Below are 20,607 nucleotides of genomic sequence, written 5' to 3'. Positions count from 1 at the left end.
CTTTCGTTCAGCAATCAAACACTCGGGCGGGTGAATTGGGAACCTATCCCCAGGCCTGCTGGGAGAGCCAGATCTTGAGGGAGTGTAGTGGTGGAATTGAGTTTATATAAAAACAGACAATAGGCAATCTCAAAGCTCCTCTTTCACAAACTCTCTGAGTCTGCAAACGCTGTCTCTGTCTCCCGCCTTGGTGTTTTAAGTATACACTTTGGTGGTTCTACATTTAATGGCCTTCTCCAACCTACTGCTCTCCAGATGCTTTGGATGACCTCTTAAGGACTTTGTATTTGAAAAGGCTTTGTCTAATCATATAAAGTGATATAGGGTGACCCTTGATATTATTTCTACCGCTTTACAATGGATATAAAAAGTCTACACATCCCTGTTAAACTTCAACAAAGTATCAGTTTAAGGGTGTGTACCTTTATGCAATATGTTATGCAACTATGTTATTTTAAGTTTTTTATTATTTTCCCCGCCCCAAAATACTTCAGTTTGTTTTTCAAATGAATTCTGCAGCTTTTATGTTGTATTAAAGGTGGAAAACAATTGGAAATAATTTATCTTGGTCTGATTTTTTTTTAAATCTCAAAAACTTGGGATTTTAATGGGAGTGTGTAGACTTTATATAACTTTGTGTTCTGGACCTGAGCGAAATCTAGCAAAAAACAATGGAATTAGTTCTGTGGTAGAATTGCTCTGCCTTTACTAGTTATCATAGTGCTTCTGTTGTGTAATTGTTGGATTCTGTCTTGGCTATATTTCATTTTTTGACGAGTTTGGTGCCAGATTTTGGTTGGTACCAGGGTTTCTGATGTTTATTAATGTATCTTGTAGCCCAGAAAATAATGATGTTCTGTGCAAAGTAAATATACTCAGGTAAAATCCCTTTTTTATCTGTTGTATGAAGACTCAGAAGTTACATAAGCAGAAAAGGTTAATGTAACATTCTTTCCTCAACTACTGGATTTCTCAGTTATAGAACATCTTTTTGGTTTTATTGTTTTCCACAATGGGTAGAAGATATTGAATCACACAAATGTAAATAGCTAGAGTGGTGAGTAGTTGTGGTAAGGAATTAAATTGATTAGGCAGAAACAAGAGCTTTCCAAGCTAGAGAAAACAGTTACGTCAAAATAGATCAGAAGTCCCTCAAGAGCAGCAAGAAAAATATCTGTTGACACAAAATGGCAGGAGGAAAGGGTCTCTAGAATGTAAACTTCAGAATGCTTTACCCAGAATGTTTTAAGAGAGGGCTGTAAAGCTTTGTGAAGTGGTATATAAGTCTTAAGTGCTATTGCTAGTGGTATTACTATATAACCAAACCAATAATTGTAAAGTAGCTTTCCTGATTTTTGATACCAGCTTTTGGCTACATACCGGTACTTTTAAATAAAAGCCAGTATAAAAGATTAACTAAATGCAGTTTAAACATTTTTGGAATATTAGAATCTTGTTTAAGATATCCCAGTAAACATTTAGATGTATAGAGTGGATGAAAAGTGGTAGGTGGAAATGTTGCATGCAGAGCTCTGCTTGCCTACATGCTTTTCAAGAATAATAGACCTGAAGCATTGCCTGAAGCTGAGCAGTAATCTGCCTTGAGCTCTGAAGCGCTCTTCAGTGTTCTTCATTCAACAACTTTTATTTTTTGACAGCTTAATTCTGTAGCTCTTAAACTGGAGCTTATCTTGTAAATAAAGAAACCATATTGCAGATCATCTTTTCAAACTAGGGCCCAGAATAAAATAAATTTAGCAATGAGTGCGTGATTTCTCACTAAAGGTATTATTCAGTACTAGCTCTCCTGTCCCCACCCTACTTCCTATTCTTAAAAAAATATTTTTTTCTTTAATCTCCTTATTTTTTTTATTAAAAAAAGTCTTCTCATTTTCCTGTGTTTGTAGAGTTTCTGGTCCTTTTCCAACAATGTAGTTTATTCTTTCCATGACCCCAGAAAATCCTAGATAATGATTTTTTGACAATTTCCATTCTATACTGAGCTTGTCGATCAGAAAGGTCGCCAGTTTGGTGGTTCCAATCCCTAGTACAGGTCTCCTGCATGAGCAGAGGGTTGGACTAGATGACCTCCAAGATCCCTTCCAACTCTGTTACTGTTATTATTATTAAGTTGATCTTTTGTGCTATACTTTTCCTTTTATTTCCTGTGTGTTTTACTGGAAGGATATTGTTTTCTTCCAAGTAATCTTGGATACTGCTTGAATGCCTATGAGTAATTTAAACTTTGTAGGAAGCATGTTATAGAGCTGTAGTTTCCTGATATTCTTCCTTTTGATAGGTCTTTTTGAATTAGATAAGTTTTGCTAGTTATTAACTGGTAGCTGATTTCTCCTTTATGCAATATTTCATTACACTGGTTAGCTATAATTGAATATACCCTAGTCAGATATTTGAGTCAAAAGCCATGCGATTGATTATTTCCAGGATATGTCTAGTTTTTAATAATGTTCATTCAGTTTTTAACTATTTCTACTGTTACATTAGTTCTTCCATTTGATTTTTACTAAGCTCATCTTCAACCTCTTTTATCATCCAGCATTTGTGTTACAGATTTTTTTTGAGTTTCCATACATCTTTCCAAAAATAGACTATTTTCTTTTTGTTTGGTTTTCCACTTTTAGAATTTATATTGCCATTTATACTTCGGTAGGATCATATTATCTGATTGAAATAGCTGATTTTGCTTAAACTGGATGATTCATGTCACATAGTGTTCACTTTTTCCAGCTATTGAGGTTATTTGTTGCTAAAGCTTCCAATTTTTGTATTGCCAAGCCAGTATTTTTTATTGAACTTGTCTTGATCCATACATTCTTCAGCTTTTTCTCTTTTGTATTTTTAAAATTGCTTGCATCTGATTTTAATTTCTTTGTTTTGGCATCTAGCTGGCTCTTTTATATTGGGATTAAATATGATTTTGCTTTTGGTTTTCTAATTTTGACACTCATTTCTTTTGTAACCACCATTACTGTATTGTAGGCAAGCTGAATGGTCTGTTCAATAGATGTTACTTTAATCCTTTCCAGTGCCTTATTCACATTTTTTATTTTATTTTAGGTACTAGGTCTCTCTGGGCACAACTTTCAATGCGGCAGCCTTTGCATTTTCATCAGTAATTCTGCACATACCATAATTTTATCTTTTAATTCTTCTTGTCAGAGTAGATTCATATGTTTTGCTGTTTAATTTTGGAATGGAATCTAGATTTGACCTGGGGCTGCAAAATGGGTGCTGGAAACCTGCAAGTGACTATGCCTAGTGAATTGACCACCTTCCGAATAAAGGTTTGATGCTCTACTCCAGTGTTTTTCAACCACTGTGCCGTGGCACACTAGTGTGCTGTGACACAGTATAAGGTGTGCCGTGGGAAAAACACTTTATATATAGTCAATATAGGCACAGAGTTAAATTTTTTTAACATTTTCTAATGGTGGTGTGCCTCGTGATTTTTTTCATGAAAAAAGTGTGCCTTTGCACAAAAAGGTTGAAAAACACTGCGTCTACTCTACCATTACATTGTACTGCATGGACTTTTTAGTGCTTAAATGTATTACTATGTGGATGAGAGGGGGTTGTCTCCAAATTTGATACATAAATGGAATAAAAACATCTAACTTTGAATAATTCAGCCGATATTGAGCATGAACTCTTTCACTTACTATGCTTCTCTTTTTGATGCATTTGACTTACTAAAAATCATACTACATTCAATTCTGGCTTTGAGGATTGGCTGGGAATATTTTTATACTTGCAGATTAATTTTTCTTGGTCACAGAGCTTGAAAATTTTGCTATTGGTTTCTTTCCTTTCCTTTCTGCCAGCTCCCAATATTTTGATTTTGACATAATAATACCTTGCATGCTTTAATTTGGGCGCAATTGGACACAGTAGCTTGTATTGAGGATCATTTCATTGTAGTACAACCAATTGAACATTTGTAACCAGATCTAAACTTTGCTATGTTTAGTGTTCTTTTGTTCTTTATATAGTTTCTCTTGTGAAGGATATGAAATATCCATCTATAAATAGTTGCCAAATGGCCTTGCCCAAAGGAATAATATTGCAAACAAAAGGGGCTTGACTGTATAAGGGGCTCTCAGTGCTTGCATGGATAATATTGAACTGGATCCTATCAAGGGGGACAAATGTTGGTTTGTATCTTGCATTCCAGCCTGAGGAAAGACCCCAAAGAAGCCTTGCTCCAGCCTTGTGACCTTTCCTTTTCCAGCAAGTTTTTTAGAATGAAATCACTATTTCTGTGATTCATAAGTCTCCAACTTTTCATTCTCTCTCCCTCCCCAACACCAGAAAGCTTGCAAACAAAAAGAGTGTTTTTACAACTGCTTCCTCCTGATAATTGCTCTCACTCAAGCCAGCCTAGCAATAGCAGATCCCACATTTTCTCTTTGTTCAGTATTTTTGGCACCTAAACATTGCCAGATATTACTAGACATGGATTAAATGTTTGTGGTCTGAACTTTTCTTGTTCTTATTTATTAATGGGTCTCTGAATCTCCTTCAAAGGAAGTTGATGACTGATAAGATTTTGCCTTGCCTCCAAAATGTGGAAGCTACTCACTTGGGAGCTGCATTTAGCCTGTACTGTTTTTAATCTCAAGAATGGAGTTAAGCTTTTCCACTTCCATTCAGCCCTTTTGAGTTATTATAATAACTGTGGCCATTTTTGTAGGTTTTTAAAAGTTTATATTTGAACATTTGGTTGTCTTAAGTGTGGTATGACAGGCATAAATTGAAACAGTAAAATATAATGCAAGAAAAGCATAATTATAAATAATGCCAAATCCAGTCTAAACATCTGGCTGACTGTGTGACTAATCATCATCATAAAAAGAAATAAAAACAATCATTTTGTGCTCTGTATTTAATCAGCCAGTACTGTGCTAAGCCATTATTCATTCTTAGGGTTTGCATGTGTGCTAAGCAGTCTTTGCTATGGCAAACACCTTTTGAGGTGTTTGAAATGTTTGACTGTAGGATACATATCTTAATACAGAAAAATCTTAAAGTGAATATAAAGAGAAAACCAGATAATTTTCTTTTGGGCTTAATGAAAAAAGAGACCTGGAGAAAAAATTCAGAACTTTGATGTTATATATGTTGGCCACAGCAAGACTACGTTATGCGCAGAAATGGAAGGTCACCTCGATCCCCGTAATGGAGGAATGGCTACTAAAATTGATGGAGTTAGCAGAGATGGCTAAACTGACTTTGATCAAAGAAAAAAAATATAAATACTTTTATTTCTACTTGGAAACTGCTTCTGGACTTTGTGCTTGAGGTGGAACAAAGTGAAACTTTGATTTTTGGTTTTACCGATTAGTTAGATTTGTTGTTATAGAAATGGCTAGTTTATACTATTATGCAAAAGTAAAAAGTTGAGGTTTGGTGTTAATGCTTTATTCTATTGCACCAAAGAAAGTTGGAAGTCAATGCTTTTTTTTTTCTTTTTCTCCTTTTCTTTCCCTCACTTTTCCCTTCTCTTTTTCCTTCCCTATTTTTTCTACTATTTACTTTTGTATTTTCTTTGTATGCTATATTATAAACTATTAAAAGCTGTTTAAAAGAAAAAAAATGAAATAGAAATGTTTGTCCAACTGTTGATATGCTGAACTCTGCAACTGCTGGAATCTAGGCCTGGAAAGTCTAGGCCTGGGTACAGGGTAATTAAATAAACTATTAAGAAAGTATATATATGAGATGTTTTGAATGTTATGCAACTCAAATGTTTGAGTTAGAAACTGGTCACTTAATAAATATTTAAAATTACAGTGAGCTAGTTTTTACTGGTTTCTGGCAATAAATGCTCATTCAAAAGAATGGATCCACATTTATGACTGCAGTATTTGTTTAATAGCTGCAGGTTTGCTTAATGACCATTGCAAAAATATTATAAAATTGGGTCTGGTTCCATGGTTGCCTCAACTTACAACTGGGATGACTTATGACCTGTAAGTCTTACTACCTAGAAATGACTACCTATATAGATATTAATGCATTTTTATTCCACCCACACTCAACTGAACCCAATGTTTTGTATGCTTTTAGTAGGATAGATTACAGATAGTTCTCAACTTATAACCACAGTTGGTACTGGAGTCTCAATTGTTAAGTGCAACAGTCATTAAGTGGGATGTCCACATGACTGTTTTGCTCAATGATTGCAATCCCAGGACTCCCGGTTGAGTTGTTCATTGCCTGGGTTGTTAAGTGGACAGAGTGAAAGAAGGACAGAGGCAAACCCTTTGATAGACTCCAGGAAAACATGCAAGGAGGGAAAATCAAGAACAAAGGCACATAACCTCACACTCACAGCAGGGAAGTTTAAACGTTATGAAGAAAGTATTATTTCACAGAAAAAGGAGTGGAAGCTTGGAAACTGAGTTAGTGGGTCAGTCATCAGTAATTTGAGTTTAAACATGCCTAGAATAAACCCATGTCCATCATCCGACAAAAATTTTAAAAAATAAAAATAAAATATTAAAAAACAATAGATACATAAATTGAAAAGAAAACAAATAATTCAAAGGGCAGATTCGATGGACCACTAGGTTTCCCCCCCCCCTGCCATCAGTTTTCTATGTTTCTACGGTATGAAACCTTTTGGTGGGCTCTAGGAATGAAACTGAAGCTTTCAACTTTGTTGAAAAGTTGCCCAACAAAGGATTTAAGCTCCTCTCTCTTCCTTCCGCTTGCAACTTTCCTCATTGATTTTCTAGGAAAGCGAGCAGAAAAGATTGCAAATGGTGATAGCAATAACAATTGCAACAGCATTTAGGCTTATATACCACCCCATAGCACTTTACAGCACTCTCTGGACAGTTTACAATATATTTGCATATTGATCCCATCTGGGTCCTCACTTACTGATCTCAGAAGGGTGGAAAGCTGAGTCAACCTTGATTACAGGGTGCTTGGCAGCCAGTTTGATCTAGTGGTTAAGCGTCAGGCTAGAAAGCAGCAAACAGAGAGTTCTAGTTCTGCCTTAGGCATGAAAGCCATCTGGGTGGCTTGGGACCACTCCCTGTTCCTCAACTTACCTCACAGAATTGTTGTGTGGGGAAAATAGGAGGAGGAAAATGTGTTGGATATGTTTACTGCCTTGGGATACAAATAAAATAAAACTACTCATACATGGCAAGCCAGTTGCCAAGTGCCCAAAATCTGATCACATGTCCATGGGGTGCATATAAGATATTTTACAATGGCCAGAAGTGCTTTATGGACCATAAAACAGCCTTTCTGGGTCCATCATAACTTTGTGTTGTTGTTAAATGACTAGTTGTAGGGCAAGGACTACCTGTATTTTTAATCTTTTCAGATCTAGTTCCCTCCATTATTTCTGGGGATTGGGGTAAGCTCAAGTAACTTTGTAGTTGAAGAGAAATTTAATGTAGATTTGATCTTGTCAGCAGTTCTTAACTGCTTGTACTGGTTTTTGTACTGGCTTTCTTTTAGCAAAAACTTCCAGCATTAGGATTGAAATTGCCTCCTTATTGCTAAAACATGTAAGATGCAGTATGAGCCTCTTCTGATGAATTCTCATTCATTAGGACCTAGATGCTTGTCAATGAATTACATTCGTAGAGGATGAAAATGAATTATCTATGTTCTTTCTGCTGTCTCCATTACTCTTATCTATTTTGTTCTAGACATTTTTAAGAAATGTAGGGGATAGTAAATTAATGAAGATTGTCCTCTGATTTTCCTATGAGTGTTGCAAGAGTTAACTACAGATACTCCTTATTTAGTAACTGCTTTGTTTATCAGTAATGTTGATGTAAAAGTAACTTTACTACAGAGGTGGTATTCAGCAGGTTCTGACCAGTTCTGGAGAACCGGTAGCAGAAATTTTGCGTAGTTCGGAGAACCGGTAAATACCACCTCTGACTGACCCCGCCCCTATCTATTCTCTGCCTCCTGAGTCACAGCTGATTGGGAGGGAATGGAGATTTTACAGTATCCTTTCCCTGCCACATCCACCAAGCCACACCCATCAAGCCACAGACCCGGTAGTACAAAAATTTGAATCCCACCACAATCAAGCCACAATCAAGGTTTCACTTAGGAACAGCTTTGATTAACAACTGAGTTTCCCCCCATCGCCTTGAATAAAGACTATGTTTACTTACTTAACTCTAGTTCTAAGGAAAAGTGATTAAACTATACAGTGTTTTGGTTTTGTTGCATATGAGTGAATGACTAATTTTTAAGGAAACTAAAGATTGACACCTTCAAAGAACATAAAAACCCAACCTTCTGACTTCAAAATGACAAACTAGACTATAACTCCATTCTGGCTGTTTGCATAACTTCATCCTTTGTTTCAAGGTCCTTCATATTTGGAAACTGGCTTTTACATATACAGATTCTTCTTTATATAGTTTTTCTTTGAAGAGCTAGTAAGAACTGATTGAAGGCTGACAAAATTGTTTCTGACTATTCTGGACCACTTAAAGCCACACCCTCTCCTTTTACTGGTAAAACAGTGGTCTAAGGGTGTGTCTATGTAAAAGATTTGCCTGAAGTTGTATATGCTTATGCAGGCCATCTAAACTTGTGCAGCTTATGTAAGAAGAACCCAAAGAAATAATGCAGCCTCTGTGGTTTTGTTTTTTTATGTTAAGCTAAGTATGATTGATTTACAATACCAGTAGATCTTTGCATTTTACTCTAACACAATATATGCATACTTTTAAAAAGCCTGCATACCACACATTCGTACCGAAACTGCACATCATATTCTTGCAGTGTAGTGTATTTTTATTGACAACTGAACAGTGAATTATGGAGTTTTTTCCTTAAAGCTTATTTCTGTTATGGCAGTAAATAAATCACTATCTGCTTCTGTTTCTTCATCTGCAGTATTAGAAAAATTAAGATTTACTATATAAATTAATCTAAGTATTATTGATTTCTTTAAGGTTTTGCTACTTAAATGATCACGGATACCTCATTTCCACCTAATAAAATACAAAGATTTTGGCAATTTACTGAACTAAATCAAACTAATATTCAGTATGTTGCTTACTCAGCTGAATGATTTACTTACATTTCTTTATTTAGCAAATTTATATGGCTGCCCATTTCAAAGAATGTGACTCTGAGCAGTGTACAGGCAGCAGCAATTAAAAACAATATGACAACTATTCATTAAAATAATGTGACTAAAATAAATATAAACAAAACCCAAAATTGCTGGAGGATAACAACCACGTAGGTACAATATAATGTTGATTAAAAGGAAAATAAGCTTAGTACTTCGTTCCAAAATGCAGCAGTCTGCTTCTGAAATGATTTTGAGAATAAAAATGACTGCAAGTGAACAGATGTGGGCAGAGGAAGAAAGGGCAGAGTTCCCAATGATAATTAAAAATAAAGATACAGTGGAAATGTTGCATGTCCAATGTATAATTGGACATGCTTCCCACTTCTTTTGACAATATTTACTAGATAATGCTGCATGTGTTGAACTAAACGTACATATACAATTTACTAGAACCCTCAGTAGAGACCAGAGTTTGAATTGGAGGTTGGGTTCACAGAGCAAGCTTGATCCTGATTTTGGGGCAACCCATAACTATTTTTATAGAAGGCTTTGAGGAAAATCATGATTTAGTTAAAGATTGGAAAAAGGAAGTTTGGGGTTCTGGATTGTATTAAGATTTATTCTCCATTCCTTGGGACAGTTGCTATCTTAGGCACAGAGGCTGCTAAACTTTGGCAGAGGTTTTGTGCCTCCTAACATTCAGCTCTGTTTTGAAATCTGTATGCATTGTTGGCCAAGATAACCATTTAAACCTTAAGCAAAGTTTATAACATATAAAGCCAAGAACAAAATCCAACTTAAATACTTGTCTGCATCCTCCCTTTCCCCCTCTTAAGTCCTCACCATTTCTTTCCTAAGAACTGCAATATTTAGATGTCCTGTTTTGTGTACTTCCAGAATAAAATGTTTTTTTTGTCTTTTTCTTGTTAACAGTCAAATATTATACATTAGGAATGTGTATGCTCTTAAGTTCCTTAACCTCAGGAATAGACATGCTGCTTGACCTCAGCGACCTCCTTCAGGTAATTGTAACTGATTTTGTTTAAATATTTTGTTAAAACAATAACACATGCCAAAAACTGAAAGCAGAGAGAATATAACAGCAGCTTTATTCCAGCAACTTTTGTTGTCTTTTTCTCCTATTTTGCTGTATTGGTTCATTGAGTGCAATTAGAATCAGGTGTTTGGTATATATCACTCCATTTTACAAACAACAGATCAACAATATAATTGTGATGCTAATAATTAGGCTGCCAATGCTGTGGGCTTTGTACTGTGTTCAGATTTATGTTTATATATTCTATTTTAAAAACAGATTTAAAAAATACTGGCAAAAGCAGGTGTTCAGTTCTGTAAAGCTGGAGGAAAATTATTTTAGCAGAAATTTCAGAAGTTGGCTTGAAAGAAGAATGCTGGCAAAATTATATATGTATTATTTCTTAAGTAACAATTTCCCAACTTGGGGCTCATCAGATATGTTGGGATGGAAAATATAGCATCTGGAATGTTAAAGATGATTTCCCCCCATATATTATAATGATCAGATGAACTTGTCATCTGCATGAGAATGATTTAACTAAAATATGCAAGGTGAAGCAAAAACCATAAGTTTGAAATGACCATTCTGTTTATTCTATATACATGCTGAGGATTCTTCTTTGCCTCATCCTCATCCTTTAAATAACTGGCATCCTCTGTTCACTTTTTTCCCCTAGCATTTTCGTGCAAGTGCAGGGTATGCTGTTTTTTGATCAATCTAGTATTGGTTTCTGTTGGTTGCAACAGAAATTAACTGACTGGCTTATCTGACATAATGGGCTGAGAAAGAGTGACTGGTCCAAAGTCACACAGCCAGCTGTCATGCCTAAGGTAGGACTAGAATTCACAATCTCCTGGTTTCTAATCTGGTGCTTTAACCACTAGACCAAACTGACATTCAGTCAATAGGACTCTAAATTTATAATACTTTTAACACATTTCATTTTTTTTATAGGGGATGAGCTTTAATTTGACTGAACTCAGAAAAACTTATTTCTATGTATGCTTATATATGATTATGCAGCTACATTCTAAAAGTAACTTTAGTTGGCAGTATATGGGGTTTATGTGGAAAGAGTGAAATATCCTTAATGTCTTTGCTTCTGATGTAGTATAAGAAATCCTTATTAAATGGATAATTTGCAACATCATTCTTATCTTTATGATATCTGATTTATCTCATATGGTCTTAGGTATATTGGATTAGAGTACATCTCACTTAGCAAGTGCCTTATTTAGCAACCATTCCTGGTTATGATGGTGATGAAAAAGTAACTGCACTAATTCTCACATTTACAACTTTTACAGGTTTGAAAAGCTTCATAACCACAATTGTGGTTTCACTAAGTGACTAGTTAACTTAATAACAGAGTTGCCAGCTCCAATGTGGTTGCTAGACACTGCTAAATTTTATCAAAAGTTTTAAACTTTTCTTTCAAAATGGTTTTCAGCACAGAACTTTATTAATAGCTAATATATAACTACCATCATGTGTTATAAACTATATATTATTTTTATCTATTGTGGCCTCTTACAATCATATGACTTTTCTGAAAATGAAATTGAAAACAAACAAACTGAAGATTTGGATACCAAGCTGTCAGTCTTTATAATAGAGAAATGATATATTCTGTATTAGTACATATCAAAATACATGCAGGCAGAAAACAAATAAGTATGCAGCTTTACACCAGTTACAAACCCTTATTTTAATGCACATTAATATAATTCATTTGAATTGTCTGTGTTTAAGAAAGAGTTTCTTAAAATTGATATTTAATTTATGAAGACAATATTAACAGTGGAATTTATTACAAGCTAAATTCCAAAATAATTTCAAAAATTCTTTAAAAGAGCATTTTAGATAATACTTTCCAAAAGCAAATCACAACTCTTTCATGGAATGTTGATTATCGCTACATCTGTTGGGTGTTCCACAGTCAATGATCTTTCCAGAATAATAAAAAAGGACAGCTTTTCTATTTCAGTAAGAAAATCAGCCTTTTCTGATGTGATCATAACCAACAAGTAAGGCACAGTAATCAGACTGGAATTAATTGGAGAATTAACTTTGTGTAAAAGTAATTGTGTAATACTGTGCTTCTTGATTTTATGGGGAAATTAGAAGGAAATGAAATCATACATCTACCTTGAAATTGAAGAAAATGGATTATATGGCAGGAGTAGTTAATGGAAAAAATGTGTCAAAAGTTTCTGAAAAATGAAGAGACTAAAAGCAAAACTGCACATAAGTCCCAACAAATAAGAAAAATGGAAAATCACAGAAGAAGCTGATATTTAGTGATTTTTAAAAAAACACAAATAGGAGACAGAAAGAGGAATAGAAGAAATCTGTATTATTAGCTTAGATTTGTAGAGATAGTATCAAGAAAATTAAAACTCAAAATGATCTGAAATTGGTAAATAAAAAACCGTTTTTTTCTCAAACATATTGGAAAATAAGAGAGAGAAAGAAACTGAGCTGTTGAGAGAAGATAGCATAAAGGATAATAGATAACAAAGGCAGAATTATTCCATTCCCATTTTGATTGGTCTTCCCTAAGAGGATACCTCTTCCACCGGGTGTTTATGAAAAACAGATTCAAAGAACATAGTTCCAGCTTGAGTCTTGAGAGAAATATAGTATAAGATCTATTTACTTTGAAAGAGTTTAAATCTCAAGAGATAGATGAATTGCATTCTAGGATACCAAATGAACCCTCTGATGGTCTGACTGAAACTCTATTCTTATCTTTAAAAAGTCCTAAGAGAATGATTGAAGTAATAGATGTCTGGAAGAGATAAATATTCTTTTTTTTAGAAAGAGGAAAAAAAGAATCTGATCAAATATTAAAGCAATGGTTCTGGAAGCACCTTGAAAACAATGTAGTGATTCCTAAAGTTATCATGAATATGTTAAGAACATGTCATTGTTGGGGCTTTATTTATTTTTTATTTGGGAAACCTGAAGGGGTAGACCAGAGTCTTGAGGAAGCTGTTGAATGTTATGCAGAAACAGCTTCCAGAGTCTCTGTGAAGTGGATGATGCTGATGTGTTGGGATTTTGTGATACTAGTTTTATAGAGGCCTCAAAGCCTGGGCATAAGTGGTTTGGGGTGGAGTTGTTGGAGCTGATAGGAGCCATTCTTGGAGAAGGCTGATTTGATGTATCACATGATACAGTTTTTCAGCCCTCGTGGCTCCTCCTGCCACATAATCAGATCCTTGGAGGCCTCATTTACAGATGCTACCAGGTTTCCCTGCAATAAAGCTTACTTCATCCATGATTTTATTGTGAGTGAGAGGGTAGATGTGACATGCATTACCAAGACTTGGATGGGTGTAGAAGGGGATGTTTCCCACTCAGAGTTATAACCATCTGGGATTGTCTTTGGATATCATTTTAGGGCTGTGGAACTGAGGATAAAATAGCTGTTGTCAGGGGAAGGAAACTCGTAGAAGCATTTGTCCCCAGATAATTGAATATGAGATCATGTATGAAGTTGGGCTCAAGAGATTAGTTGGGATTGTTCTGTTCTTTCCTATTTGAGGCTGTGCCTGGGCTGGTGATCAAACTTTGAGATGGTCAGTGACCCAACTCTCACTGGTAGTCACATAAAGGCCTTGGATTGCTCCTGAATGATCTCTTTCTGTCTGCTGATCCTGTGGTGCCCCTTGTTTACCACAGAACATCTGGAAAAGAAGTGGCAAAAGAGAGAGCTAAAATACCAGTGGAGAAAGACTGAGAGAAAATCTGACTGGATATGTGCACAAACCTAAATTGCTGTGGTGAAAACCGCAGCAAAATTTAATTATTTTTTTCCTCTTACAGTATGCACAGTGTACCATTCAGTTGTCCATTTTAGGCTATTCCTCATTCTTTTAGAAAGGGAGTGGAGCACTTCTATCTTAAGAAATCAATGTTGGATTCAATGGACAGTTTTCATCCAGTTTTCAACCTCTCCATTTTGGGAAGGTGGTACAGGATCCTCTAACTCCAGAGGACCCTGGGAGAAATTAACTACCTGTATTTTTTATAGTCCAATTTCAGAATGGAATATAGTGCTGAGATGATAATAAGGTTTATGGATTACCTCTGGCAAGATCAAGACAGAGGTGATACAATTCTTCTGATCCTCTTTGACTCATCAACAGTTTTTGATATCATCACTCATGGTATACCCTGGACCAACTTTAAGGATGGAAAGTTGGGCACTCTTTTACCATGGTTTTCTTTCATTTCTCTGAATACTGCATGCTACAGTAAGCTTGCAGTTTATTGGGTTCCTTAGAGCTTTATGCTCTTTCCCCCTCTTCTACTCAACATCTACATAAAATTGCTAGGAGAGGATATCCAATGGCATGTGGTCAAGTATAATCAATGTATTTGTTTTACTATATATCTTGACTTGCTGACCAAGTGATGCTCTAGTGAGCTGTCCTGATGCTTGATGGCTATTAGGATCTGGTGTGAATAAACAGGTTTGGCTCCCAAACTAGTGTGTCCAATACATGGAATGGAATTATAGAGGTTTTTGTGAATTTAGATATTTAATTTTTCATGGAAACTCTGTTACTGGTGAATAAATTCTGTCTTGACTTCAAATGAATCATTAAAACATGCCTTTCTAATCTGTCTAAAGTTAATCACTTTAGCCATTAGAGCTTTTGAAGAATGGTGTACAACTATCTTTAAAGCAAAGAAATTTATTCAGTATTACGTAACACTCTTTTTATTAAGCACAGCAGGTTCTCCCAAACTTTCCAAAAATGAACTTGATGAATCTAATTGGAATTGTTTGTGACACAGAATTCCTTTAAAATCTAACATCAAGAATTGATCAGGAAGATAATCTATAGGTGGCACCCCAATCCATTACATTTTAATTTTTTTAGGCTGCATTGGCAGAATTGGAAGAGACTAGCGGGCTGAAGCTGCTGCTGGATACCATTGGTCTGCATGCACTTGCTGCCTCTTGTGTGCATACCCCAGCCAGGTTGATCATCCCGAAATCTTGTTCTTCCGAAAATAAGCCCTAGTGCTTAATTTGGAGCCCCCCCCAAAATATAAGACCGCATCTTATTTTGGGGGAAACATGGTATTACCATCTTTGGAGCAATGCCTAATTAGTCATTACTTATCAAAAGTGCAAAATAATCCAGTAATCGTTGAAAATGAAATTTGTTGTTTTATTGTCCATATATCCTAAGGCATATAAATTGATGGAACATATTAAATTGATTCAGTTCCTATTGTTAAGCTGCCAGATTTTTATATTGGAAAACAAGAATGTACCTTCCATTGAATCAGGTATTTAGAAGTAGGGAACTTGCTTTGGCTGAAAAAATAATATGGCAGTGCTTATTTTACTTCCAATATTTTATGATTCATTCCTTGTTCCAATCAATCAATCAATCAATCAATCAATCAAATCAATCACAGTATTAGCTAACTAGTTAGTACATAACACCTAATGTCATTATCAGAACATGTGGTACAGTTTTTCCTGGGCTACTTGTTTAAATTGCAGAGAAAAATGTTCTTTTTATGATTACCCATTCAGAAATATTGATGTATATTTAAAAAGAAGGTAGCATAGCACTCATCGTAGTTTTATGAGTTTACATATGTAGAATTAAAACAAAGGTAATGGGAAAGCATTCAGACAAGAACTATCTCCCCATCTTTAGTAGTTCAGCTTATCTGAACCATATCCCACCACTTAGTTGTTGCTTTGCTCACTTTCTTTTGAATTATTAGGCCAAGTCCAATGGCCACGTTTCCCAAGAATTTTCCATGGTCCTTGAACTGCAACATTGCTCTACCTCAGTGATTAGAAATAGTTCTAAAAACAGCTGGCAGAAGAAGGGGATGACAATGGTGAAATCAAGCAGGAAGATTCATGGGCAAGGGAGAGGACTGATCAGTGAAGTAGGAAATAAGTTGCAGTGTTTGATCCTGAGGTAGATTGAATCTCCTACATTACCAGGTATCTCTTGCTTTCTTTATGGATCAGGAACAACTAGCCTAGAGGATGGTACTTTATTGTGATTGTGAGAAGAAAATGCAAACATCAATGGGGATAAATGGACTAATTACCTGATCAAATATGGAGCTGAGTTTAAAGCAAAATCGGCATTCAGATGACTTGAATTAGCTCACATTGAGCTCTGTTTTAAAAACATGCATTTTTTTCAAATGGTGTAACTTTCTTGCCCCTTCCTCTTCCATAATGACTGTGCACCAGTGCACAAAGCAAGGTCCATAAATACATGGATGACAGAGTCTGGTGTGGATGAACTTGACTGGCCTGCACAGAGTCCTGACCTCAACTCGATAGACCACCTTTGGGCTGAATTAGAGCGGAGACTGAGAGCCAGGCCTTCTTGTCCCACAACAGTGTGTGATCTCACAAATGCGCTTCTGGAAGAATGGTCAAAAATTCCCATAAACACACACCTAAACCTTGTGGACAGCCTTCCCAAAAAAGTTGAAACAAGCTGTTATAGCTGCAAAGGTTGGGCCAACGTCATATTGAACCCTTTGGATTAGGAATGGGATGTCACACTAAGTTCATACAGTATATGGATAAGGAAGTGCTAGAGCACCAGCCCAGCCATGGGTGATCCCAAAAGCTCAGTCTAATTAATACTTGGCTAAGAAATCAGGAGTCTGGTAGTACCTTATCTGACTCACACAAGCATACGCCTTTTAGTTGGAAAAAATGCTAGTAGAGTCTTGATTTTTTTTGGTCATGCCAGACTAACAAAGCGCTCCCTCCTACAATATCTTCTTGTATAAAAATAAAAATCACCAGGAAATACCAGATCTGTGGGATATCACAACATGCTGACTGTGGAATTCTGGGAATTGAAGCCCACACATGTTAAAGTTGCCATGGTTTAAAAATACAGGGATAGACTAAAAAATAAGCACACACATAAACAAGCCAATCTTGAAAGGAGTTGCAAACCATTACCACTTTCCAGCAGAACTACATGGCTTTGTCCATGGAGTAACTAGGAGTCAGATTTTCTAAAGAGACTTTATCTAGTATTGCAGTTCAGCATTATCAGATAGCTATAATTGGCTGCATTCGTGAATTGGTAGACCTGCCCCACTGATAGCTAGTGGTATCTTTGTTCCCTATGCATTCAAAGGGATGGCTTAGGTTTGCATATACAAGGAGATTACTCCCAAGCCCTTCTGTTTCTGCTAAGTAGAAAATTGTTGATCCTTTTAGAACAAAGGTAGCAGTTGAGAATCAGAGCTGGTCAAAGAAAAGAACATTTTACTCTGAGTAAAGGTTTAAATCCATTACAAACTTTATAAAGCCCAGGAAAATAAGTAGGAGAGTTCAGGAATCTGTTTATCTCTAAGGTAAACTAACTACACATAAAACTGTATGATTTTAATCTATATTTTATTGTATATTGCTAAAGCTTAATACTTTGACCTTGTATTTAAGCTCTGTAATTGCGTGTTTTATTTAACTTGGACCTTCTTTTTTAACATTTTAACATGAAATGTAAATACATAGTAAAATGAATTAAATTTGTTATTATACAGTAGAATTTCCAAATATTTTAAATATACTAATAAACAATAGGACCAAATAATACTTTCTTGTTACAGCAAAATTGCTTCTAAATTAGAAACACAGCAGCATCTCTTTGTGATCTGCCCATAAGATTTTTCTGTGGAAAGATTCTTTTAAATTGCGAGCTGTGATGTGAACAGCTTTGTATATTTTATTTCTTTTGCTGTTGGATGTTTTGCATGTGGCTAAGTTAAAAGGGATTTTTGCATTCCTACTTTTCTGTTTTTTAAACAAAAGTTGATTTTATTTATCTTTTTGTAAGATTGGTCTGCCTCTCAAAGGGAAGGGGAGAAGAAAGCGATGATTCCATTTATCCATGCTTCAACAGCAGGGGGATAGGCAGAAACACCACAGAGTTTATTTCTTTGTTTTTTATGTTTATTTTGCCATATTGATGATAAAAACCTTCTCTCCCTCATACCCTGTTTTCCTGAAAATAAGACCTCCCCAGATAATAAGCCCAATTGGGCTTCAGAGCTCATGTGCTAAAATAAGCCATCCAGGGAAAATATTGGAACACAGCACCAGCCATGAGGTGACCATGCTTGCCACCTCCTGCACCTCAAAAATAATAAGAGCTCCCCAAAAATAATGCCAAGCACTTATTTTGGGGGTCAAAATAAAATAAGACCCTATCTTATTTCATGGAAACAAAGTAAGCAGGAATAAGGAGTAGAAAGCCAGGTTACATGCTCCCCAGAAGGTAGGGGATAACAAAGCTAAGGTGTGTGGACCCAAAAGACGTTGAAGAGAGGTTTGATACCTTCAGTCTTTTGCTCATATACTAGCATAGTGATGGCAAACCTTTTGGGCTCAGTATATGAAAAATTCAGAAACCGTCTATCTTAACTGCTGGTGTCACCCACTTTTTTTTTCTTGTTTCCATCTGGGTTTATTTTCTGTGCCATTTCTATTACTTTCTTTTATTTTTATATTTTTTCTTGTTTTAAAATGTTTTTAGCAATTGGTAAACTGCCCTGAGTGGGGGCATCTAAAATTAATTGTTGTTGTTGTTGTTATTGTTATTATTATTCTTTATTCATTAAACATGAAACTCAGCCAACTGAACATTTGAAAATGTATTACAAATACCAGTGACTGGTGGTAATGGTTGATACGGTTTGCTGCCAGCATCCTAGGTATCAACCAAGTACCTTCTTAAAATATAAGATGTTCCAAGTAGCGCATTTTTTTGCAGTTCCACTGGTGTTATTGCAGGAAGTTGCAATTTGTTGATGTATCTTGTAAAATTCTTGGACATGGTGCCAAGTGCCCCGATGACAATGGGTATCACTGTTACATGCTTCGTCCATAGCCGTGCAGTTTCGATGGCCAGGTCGCGATATTTCATTATTTTTTCTAGTTCTTTTTCTTCGACTCTGGCATCTCCAGGAACAGCGATATCAATAAACTGTACACTTCAGCCCTCTACAACCGTAATATCTGGTGTGTTGTGCTCCAAATGATGATCTATTTGTATTCAAAAGTCCCAAAACATCTTCATCTTCTCATTTTCGATAACTTTTTCCACTTTATGTTCCCATGACTTTCTGGATACAGGTAAATCATATTTTTTACATAATGAACTGTGGATTAATTTAGCAACTCGGTCATGTCTAGCTTTGTTGTTGTTGTTGTTGTTATTAAAACAGACGGGTAGAAATAAATGCAGTTTTGTTTATTCCAGCAAACTGACATTGAGAGGTTTCTCAGTTCTGTAACTAGTTAATTTTATTACCGCTTGTAATCATTGATAGCCTTAATTGCTTTGTTACAATGTTAAATTGGGAGATTTACTAAAAATGGCATCATGCATTTTAATGAGTTTTGAGTTATACACATTTATATAATTTAGATCTGTCACTTTTTATATTGCTTTGTATAATACAATTGAAATATCCTTCTTATTTTTTTTAAAAAAACAACTCACTGCATTATAGATTTTTACAAGCGCAGTCTTGCAGATAGAATGTGGTGGTGGGGAGACTCACAACAATCAAACATTGAAGAGTAGAAAATAGTCTCTTTGTGCAGAAACTCTGCTCTAAATTGACAGCTAAGGTTTGAAAAGAGAGAGCTGGAAAATGTATACAATTTTGAAGTGTGGCAGTCTGAATAAAGAGCAATCTAACTGCTCATATTCAGTGGGTTGATTTCCCTTTATGGACAGCTTCTTGATTTAATATAATGTGAGAACATAATTTATAGTTGTATAATTTATAGTTGTATTAAAGAAATAATTCAAAAGGCTTAACTAACAATGAGGTCAGAGAGCCTCAATACATCTGCAAATGCCTCCTTAAGAGACCCTCTCAACTGACTATCACTTGTTAATAATTATTCTTCCTCTGAAATATTTATTTTGTCTGCTCCTGAAGGAAACTGTCAGTTTTAATAATATTTGAATGTTGTTTAGTTTGTTTTTATTAAAACAATTTAAAAAAGAAAGATGACGCAATAAAGCAGGTGGTACCAAAAAGGTAATAAAGATTCTGTGGGTGTGTGGTATCATTTTGCCTATCAGTTTTATTTGATTGTATTTGATGTAATTCATCCAGTAGATTTATTTATTAATTAAAAGTATTTCTGTTTTATTTTTAGATGCACATGCAAAATCCTTACGTAGTTTATTAAAAGTGCAAAATATTGTAGAATAAACCAAATTAAAAACAGGTCTTGAATAAAAACTGTGTAAAAATCATTTATTAAAAGACATACATTAGGAGTAGTTCATGATTGGGTCAAGCCAAATATTTTAAAAAAAAAACTGTTTAAAAGGTATCAAAAACACACCAGTGTTGTCTTTTGGTACATATTAGACACTTAATCACATTCTCGCTTTGCTGCAAATGACAATCTTTCATTGGTTACTAGCTGGAA

The 20,607-nt window shown here is 35.3% G+C and overlaps 1 protein-coding gene across 1 annotated transcript in view; it reads left to right on the top strand.

Moving 5' to 3' along the window:
* Positions 1-20,607, top strand: part of BRF1 (BRF1 RNA polymerase III transcription initiation factor subunit) — a 214,012-nt gene that overhangs the window by 60,550 nt on the left and 132,855 nt on the right. The window contains 1 exon segment of the mRNA XM_032235340.1: positions 10,079-10,110. Coding sequence (XP_032091231.1) covers positions 10,079-10,110 — 32 coding nt within the window.

This window comes from Thamnophis elegans, chromosome 1 (assembly GCF_009769535.1).
Source record: "Thamnophis elegans isolate rThaEle1 chromosome 1, rThaEle1.pri, whole genome shotgun sequence".
In the NCBI taxonomy this organism is placed as follows: domain Eukaryota; kingdom Metazoa; phylum Chordata; class Lepidosauria; order Squamata; family Colubridae; genus Thamnophis; species Thamnophis elegans.
Note: the sequence above shows the minus strand (reverse complement) of the source record. Positions and strands in the feature narration are given on the sequence as shown.